Source organism: Alosa sapidissima, chromosome 10 (genome assembly GCF_018492685.1).
Source record: "Alosa sapidissima isolate fAloSap1 chromosome 10, fAloSap1.pri, whole genome shotgun sequence".
NCBI classification, from domain to species: Eukaryota; Metazoa; Chordata; class Actinopteri; order Clupeiformes; family Clupeidae; genus Alosa; species Alosa sapidissima.
The window spans coordinates 28979425-28987294 of NC_055966.1; the positions used below are offsets into that span (position 1 = coordinate 28979425).

A 7870-nucleotide genomic window follows, 5' to 3' on the forward strand; every position below is an offset into this window, starting at 1 on the left:
GTCACAGAACCACCCTATCTATTGAAATGTGCCTATGTACAAGCAGAAGCAGAGGACAGCAAGGCAAAATATGTCCATCCACCTGTGCAATACCCCGCGAGAGATTACAATTACAGTGAGGCGGAAGACAGAGAACGACAGGCAGAGGGAAAGAGAGAGAGACAGAGAGGGAGCAAAATTAAAAGAGAAGACCCTTCTTTTTCCCATTACCTGATCTTGCTGTGTGTAGCCTTCTTGGAAAAAGCAGGAGAATGTGAGAGCAAATGAGGGAGAGGAAGAGAGAGGGAGAGAGAAAGAGAGAGAGAGAGAGGCACAGGGGAGGAGGGGAGAGTTACATAGTGTGACAGACGGAGAAGGGGTGGGGGCGGGAACACATGAGTCATCAGAGGATGCAGAGAGGGAGAGGGAGAGAGAGAAATGGAGGGAGGGAGAGAGAGAGAGAGAGCAGGATGATGGCAGGGAGGATGCAAAGCAAACTCTGACACACACACACACACACAAACAATAAGGAAGCAGACCTACCCTGTGAGACGTCAGTGAGCATCACACATTGAGCACTGATGTGTGGTGGCATGTGAAAACAGCCTCCTGTCCCCAGGTCCTCCTCTCGTCTCCTCGCCTCTCCTCCCCTTCTCTCTTTGAGCGCGCTCAGTCAGCACAGCACAGCACAGCACACTGGGCTGCAGCATCTGTGCCTATAATTGGCAAACAAGCGCCTTTTACATAAATTAATATGCATGGTTTAGCAGCGCAGAGTCCTGCCTGTACGCTGTCATCATCCCATGCCACTCTGATTGTGATGTAAGCAGCTAATTAGACAGCAGAAACAGTGAGATAAGGGCATGACGAATCACATGTCTGCAAAGCCACAAACTGCTCTCAAACCGAAGGCACAATAATACTCATACAACCTCATACACATATATGGGACATACAGTATGGGTTTAACAGGTTCAGGGTTATCAAACATCTGGCCTGAGTTATCATCTGATAAGGAGGTAGGGTTTTTCAGACGTGGGAAAACAAGTGCTATGAGCCACAGGTCAGGTATGAGCTATCCAGTGCAGTGTGGCTCATGCAGAAGCATCTGAGAGCCTTTTTTCTGGCGAGGGGTCAATTACGTCCTATGTTGTGGACTGCACTAGATTTGCAAGACTTTTTGTGACACAGAGTAGTGTTGACAGATGACTGAGTACTGAAAGAGTACTGAGAGATGGATAGAGTGAGAGGAAAAGAGTGATGGAGAGAAAGGTGGTGAGAAGAGGAGAGTAGAGGAAGAATGGTGGTGGTGGATTCAAGGTTGTAGCGGGGAAAAGGACAAAAGCAGAGGTTTGCCAAGCGAATAGGGAGAAAGAGCTGCGTTCTGATTGGCTGTAACTGTCACGCTTCAATCTGATTGGCTGTAACTGTCACGCTCCAGGCATGTGTCAGGTGACCATCTACAGTTCCTCACAGCGGGAGGTCAGACTCTGTTTTCATGTGTATGTGTGCACACATACCACTTAGTTTGGACCCGTGTTTGTGACTATTGACTGTGTAAGAAAATGTAATATAACTAGCTAGTTCTTTTTACTGATTCAGTTTTTGTATGTTTACTTTTTTGTTGGGCTTTCTATTATTGTAGTCATTATTAGTCTATTCTATAATTAGAACATCTATTTGATTTTACTGTAAACAGTTAGTTTTAATGCTAATGTAATTCTTTATGACTATTCTACGCTGTAAGCCATTTTGAATAAATGCGTCTGCTAAGTAACATAAACATACAAATAAAAACGATAGGCCACCCGGTTGACCCTTTCTCCTGACTTGACTGGATTTTTCATAGTTAGCATGGATAGTGGGCGATTACAGATCAATGTTGGCTGAACGTCGTCTATCCAACAGCAGGGCATGACCTTTAGCTGCGGCGCTTTGCATTCAATTCGAAGGGACCTGGGGCTTATGCAATGCATCACAGATCTCAGCGATGGCTTTAGGCTGCTGAATGCCACCATCTTATCCACAATGGTCTGAGCTAAATATAGCACCCACTCGCTGCCTGATGGAGGAACATAACTGGTCTTTACAATTTTCTGATGACCATTATTTGTGGAGAATAAAGGTATACTTGGCATATGTTTTTATATTTATAGAGGTTATATGTATTCTAGATATAAATCTTTATTTTTATTTTTAAGTTATAACATATCTCATGTCCAAGGGTCACTCAAACCTTTGCACAATAAAAAACAAATGAAACCACATTACCTTACAAGTTTTAATGAATGCTTATCAATACTTCAGTTTCATTAGACAACAGCGTACAATTCAAACCACAGACTCTAGTGTCTACATAAACATATAAGGACTGTACAGCAGGTGTAGGTGTGTGTGTGAATGTGTGTGTGTAGAGTAGTGTGTTGTTGGGTATTCATCTATAGGATTTGTGTGCTATTAGGAGGTTATGTACAGTTTCTCTGCATATGTGGGTGTATGTGTGTGTGTGTGTGTTGTTAGAAAGCCATGTTGTTGTTGTTGTTGTCCAACCCTAAGTGTATGTATGGATCCAAGCTGGTGAATGGGCATATGAAGTTATATTTATATTTACAGACAGTCCAGTTAAATCAAATCTATGGAACAGTCATCTAGTTCACTCTACTACTCTCCCCTCTCTTTTCACAGCTCCAAGGACTTCTTCAAACACAACCTGTGAGGAACAAAAAAATAAATAAATTAGGAATAGAAACTCTTTCACTTTATAATAATTGTTGAGTCACTATGCATAAAAGCATCTTAGTAATAATATAGCAAAAAGTGTGCATTAAAATGTATGTAAATGTAAATCAAACTGAGTTGGCAGTTTGGATTTCCGCCGTAGCTGATATATAGAATATTGGGGGGCAGCCGTGGCCTACTGGTTAGCGCTTCGGACTTGAAACCGGAGGGTTGCCGTTTAGAGCCCCGACCAGTAGGCCCGGCTGAAGTGCCCTTGAGCAAGGCACCTAACCCCTCACTGCTCCCCGAGCGCCATTGTTGTTGCAGGCAGCTCACTGCGCCGGGATTAGTGTGTGCTTCACCTCACTGTGTGTTCACTGTGTGCTGAGTGTGTTTCACTAATTCACGGATTGGGATAAATGCAGAGACCAAATTTCCCTCACGGGATCAAAAGAGTATATATACTTATACTATACTAGAACACCTATGGTGCCTACTATGGTGCCACTGATTCTCATCTGTATTTTGAATTGGGCTTTGACTGAACCATTGTAGAATGTTCACTCTGCTGGTAGGTAATTCACTCTGCTGGTAGGCAAGCCTACACCGCCTATTGCAGGCTGCAGAATTCATTAATTGTCCCTTCAATTCTAGAAACGTTCCCAGTTCCAGCAGATGGAACCCAGCCCTGCAGATTGCAATGCGAGGTAAACATTTTTCTATTAGTGTTAGACTAATGCCATATGAAGTGCTTTTTTTAAGCCCAAAAGCTATATTGTGGTCTTACAGGAACATTAAAATCTTTACCCATACAGGAGCAATATCTACATATACATATCTACAATGTGAGGGTTGTCTACAAACGATGGCTTCTATGGGTTGCTGGACTGTGGTGGTCACTTATAGGTCTGCAAATGTTCTGATCAAGTGCTGGTTAGTACAGTGGCAGCTATGTACTATTTGTGAATAGCTTGAATATTTCTGAAAGTAGAACATAGGCCACTCCTATGAGCATCAAGCTGAGTATATAACGTCATCACAGAAATGAGGTGGTACTTAAAGGAGAAGTTTGGTGTTTTTTAACCAAGGGTCTATTTTTTTAATGATAACTAGTCTAATTCGACTTCGAAGAAGAGTAAGATAATGCACTGACTGTACAAACAGTCGCTGTTCACGGCGTGAACAAAACCCAATAAAACGCCCATATTCAAGAATCTTGCCTCTGACTGGTGTTCTGGAAAGAGCTACAGTACTCTTTTCTTTACACTTAAGAGGTAAAAACACTGTAGGGACCATCTCTGGAGTAGCATAGTGTAATGATATTTTGAGCCTAGTCAGTGGCTTAAAGGAGCTATTTACTTTGACGTAGCAACATTTCCCTCAAGCCCGAGTTAGAATACTATTTCATTGTAAATGCATTTTCCAGTCTAACTCCAAACTGATGATGACGTTATTTTTGTCACAAACAAAAATGTAGTCTTTTTATCATCCAAAAACAAAACCTAGGTGGAAAAGTACAGCACTTCTGCTTTAAGCAATAAGCCCCAGGAGGCTCCACTACAAGTTGCCACTAACATGGCCTCTTAGCTGTTCTAAAATCACTGAAACTCATGGCGGCGCAGAGATTAATGATTTTTTAAAGCGGTTACTACATACAAATGGCAAGGTTTCATAAAGTAAACCTCCAGAAGCAAAACTGCAATAACTTTGATATTTAAATCTCCATTTTTCCACCAAACAAAGTAGTTCTTCAGCAAACTGCTTGCCAAGCAACACAAAGACACAGCAACATTGTTGCAACATTTGTTTGGTGCAGTACCATTAACAGAATGCAGTTGCAAGTGTAAGTGTGCATGTTTTACTTTACTTATGTATGTTGGTTATGTTTACGATCAAAACTGGCTACACAACATTCCAAAGACCAGACCTATACATTTCCGAAATGAGTATAAACACTTGTGTGGACATGGTGGAGTTTGCTTAGCCTCGGACATACCTTTCACCAGTCATAACGGGGGCGTGATTGGGGCCGCTGGTGGTGGTGGTGGTGGTGGCGTGGGGACTCGTGTCGGGGAGCAGGCGGCGAGGCAGAGCTTGGGGGGGCAGTAAGGGCCAGCTGTTGGCCAGCTCCAGCCCTCCTGTCTCGCCCGTAGTCAATGCTGCGGGTGCCGGGGGGTGCATAGCGTCCCACTCCTCTCCTCCACTCCTCATCAAACGCCGCTGCATCACCTGCCACAGGTAGGTACATGGAAAACAACGGGGGGGGTACACACAAGTCAGGATCAGGCTTTGATAACTTTTCAAAAACATCTGAATGATTTCATAAGGACACATTTATTTTTATACTTTTTGGGAATGTCTAAGCCATATACATGTAACAGGTTAATATATCCTATATCTTAAATGTACAATTTACAAAAGAAAAAAAAAGGTCACTTTCAAAGTCCTACAGAGAGAAAGTTTTCAATGCAATCCAGTCACCAATAATTTATATATTTCCTGTATAGTATTTGATTTATATGTTGTATGTATATATGTACATATATTTCTTTGTGCTGCTAGAACGACACCACCAGCTGGAACCAAACTCCATGTGTGTACTTAACTCACTTGGGCAAATCAAATCTGATTCAGGTGAAGCACCTTCCACTCTAATCCCCTCTTGTACTCTGTTACTCTGCCATGACTCACTCTCGTCCAGGTTGATGTAGTCCTGCCGCTCCTCGCGATCGCCTGTGCGTCGGTTTCGGGAGCGTTCCATCAGGTGTGCTCGCTCCCCAATGTGGTGGCCAATAGCCATGCGCTCCAACCCACTCTCACTGTCCCGCATCGACTGACGTGTCTCACGGATCTATAATACACACACACCAGAGATGACAAATCCTAAAGGCTCACCCTCCTGCAGTGTCTTGTTCATTTATGTTCTGCGCCCTTATTTGTGGGTGGAGAGTGCATGCAGCATTTCAGTCATGAGCTTAGCTTCGTAGTCACAGTCGTAGTCAAGTGCTTGGTGTTGTTTTGAACTGGAGTGCCATACTTACTCCCCCTGGTGCAGTTCTGACTTCACTGGTTTGCTGGAAGACTTTGGGGGCTCCCTGGTCCAGTGAGGAGTAGGAGATCACTGTGGAAGACGAGAAGGTCTGGCAGTTCGGGGAACCAGACATCCTCTCCTGAGGGATGGAGGACAAACATATGCACATAAACAAATGAGCAAATACAAGACATAAACATTAGACTTTGAAATAATGCCATCAATATGGCAAGTGTCAGCTGTTTTGTGCGAGTGGAATCAGAAAACTAACATCTACCATATTCTCCATCATGCCACCCATCATGTCAAACATGTCCATGAAGCCTCCACCCTTTAAAAACAGAGAGAACAGCAAAGTCAGTCAGTCCTCCCATGAGCCTCTGCCACAGACTGACACTGGAACTCAGACTGAGCACGAACATGCAAAACAGGAAATTGTACTCACCATCCCCATCATTCCGAAGGGGGCAAGAGCTGTTGCCTGGGGCTGTGGAGTGGCATTGGGGGAAAGCGGAACAGACAGGAAGCCATTAAAGACTGCACACACTACACACGCATAAAGCCACACATTGCACCTGGTCTTGGAGTTCACCGAGCGACTCGGGCGTAGCCACAATATTCATCATTGATGTTATCCAAGAGTACATGTGCCGGTGTCCTAAAATTCAAGAACTGGGAATTTGTTTACATTTCATGATCATCAATAAGTGGTTTAGCACCTGTCGAGCGCAAATGAGACGTTGTAGTAAAAAAAAAATGTATCACAGGAACCATAGGCATTGAACCAAAGTTTGTTAATCTGACCACTCAACATCACAACCTGTTTCAGTAGTTTACTATTCACGCAAAGGTACTTCAACACAGAAGTTGAGACTGGCTGGAAGGTTGCAGGAATACTACATCTAATAAAGGCGTTGAACAGGTATGGTACCTGGATAGGTCTTCGCGGCTGATGCATCTGGGTAGCGAGGGGAAAAGGCTCAAAACCGAATGGATCAAACAGGGTTCTCATCTGCTGCCTATGTGCTGAGAACGGATCCCTGGGATAACAGAGAAGACAAGACACGTGGACAACGATTGATGAACGACTTCAGATGTGCCATCTTATTGCTAATGTGTTCCATGTGTTTTGTAACGTTCAAGACACGTTCCATACAAAACATTAGTCAGTAAAAGCACTATAGTATCTCAGATAAAACCATGTACTTACAATACTCACATAACCAGCAGTTAGTTAGTTAGTATCAATTGAGAAGATATGGTGGGCTACTCACATCATGAAGGGGCTTTCTTCAGCATCACCCAGGTATCGAAACATGTTGGTTTAGCACACAAATCAAGGTAGGAATCCTTCAGTCCGACGAGTCAATGTTGGCTAGGTCTGATGCCAACTACCTTAGCTAATGTAACACCCACTTTCTTCCACACCTACCTGTCACTGACCAACGAGAAACAGTGAGACAGCCAACCAGCTGTCAAATGCTAATTAGCTAACTATCCAACTATATCGTCTAAATTTGACGGAGACCCACACTACCTGTAAAATCACACCGTATGCTTCTCACTGATGAAATAACTGATCAGATGACCGGTAACATAAGTGTCCAGGTGAACATCAAATGAATCCACACTTCGCCTTTGAGCAGTTTGTTAGCTACAAAACAAGCTAGCAAATATTAGCAAACAACTTCTGATAAGGTCAGCTAGCGTGCAACATCTTGCACACAAAGGAGTCGGGTTTGCTCGTTTTATTTGAAGTCTAAGCAAATCGAAGCAGGCGGCTGACTGTTCCAAACGTTGTAAACGATACAACTCCTTGCCTGAACCCTAAATTTTCATGAGCAAAACATCTCTTCTTCTCAGTTGACTGCACGTGAAAACGGAAGTCGAAGTGACAAAGGAAGCCAGTGCTGCGTCAGGAGGAAAGCGTAAATAGTGCAGTTGATCAGGTGGACGTCTATAATAAATGCTATTCGAAATATCACCTATTCATAACTGTCACATATTACCACATATATTAAAACAGATATACTTGAGAGAGTGATTTTTTCTCATCAAATGTCTTAGTACAAAACAAAACGACAGTAGCCTACTAAGGAATGAGAGAGGGGGATGTTTTTAACCCTTGAGCAACCGGAGGTG

At 43.3% G+C, this 7870-nt stretch overlaps 2 protein-coding genes across 7 annotated transcripts in view; both read right to left on the reverse strand.

Annotated features, from left to right (window-relative positions):
* Positions 1-656, reverse strand: part of LOC121720777 (gamma-enolase-like) — an 11235-nt gene extending 10579 nt beyond the window's left edge. The window contains exon 1 of one of the 2 annotated variants that reach the window (XM_042107201.1): positions 523-656. The gene's annotated coding sequence lies outside the window, so the exon portion shown is untranslated. Of the gene's footprint in view, positions 1-210; positions 380-522 lie in introns of those variants that run through there. The other variant, XM_042107200.1, reaches the window with a different exon arrangement.
* A 1590-nt stretch (positions 657-2246) lies between these two features.
* mlf2 (myeloid leukemia factor 2) lies at positions 2247-7863 on the reverse strand. Of its 5 annotated transcripts, none has more exons than XM_042107209.1 (8): positions 7003-7863; positions 6660-6768; positions 6174-6215; positions 6006-6059; positions 5739-5867; positions 5389-5548; positions 4694-4926; positions 2247-2689 (listed from the first exon to the last, which is right to left on the reverse strand). In XM_042107209.1, the coding sequence occupies exons 1-7, from the start codon at positions 7044-7046 to the stop codon at positions 4697-4699; spliced, it is 768 nt and encodes a 255-aa protein (XP_041963143.1). In that variant the 5' UTR covers positions 7047-7863; the 3' UTR covers positions 2247-2689; positions 4694-4696. The 5 variants fall into 5 exon arrangements, with proteins under 5 accessions (XP_041963143.1, XP_041963141.1, XP_041963142.1 ...); XM_042107207.1 differs by having other exon boundaries at positions 5308-5548; XM_042107208.1 differs by having other exon boundaries at positions 6000-6059.
* Positions 7864-7870: the final 7 nt, after the last annotated feature.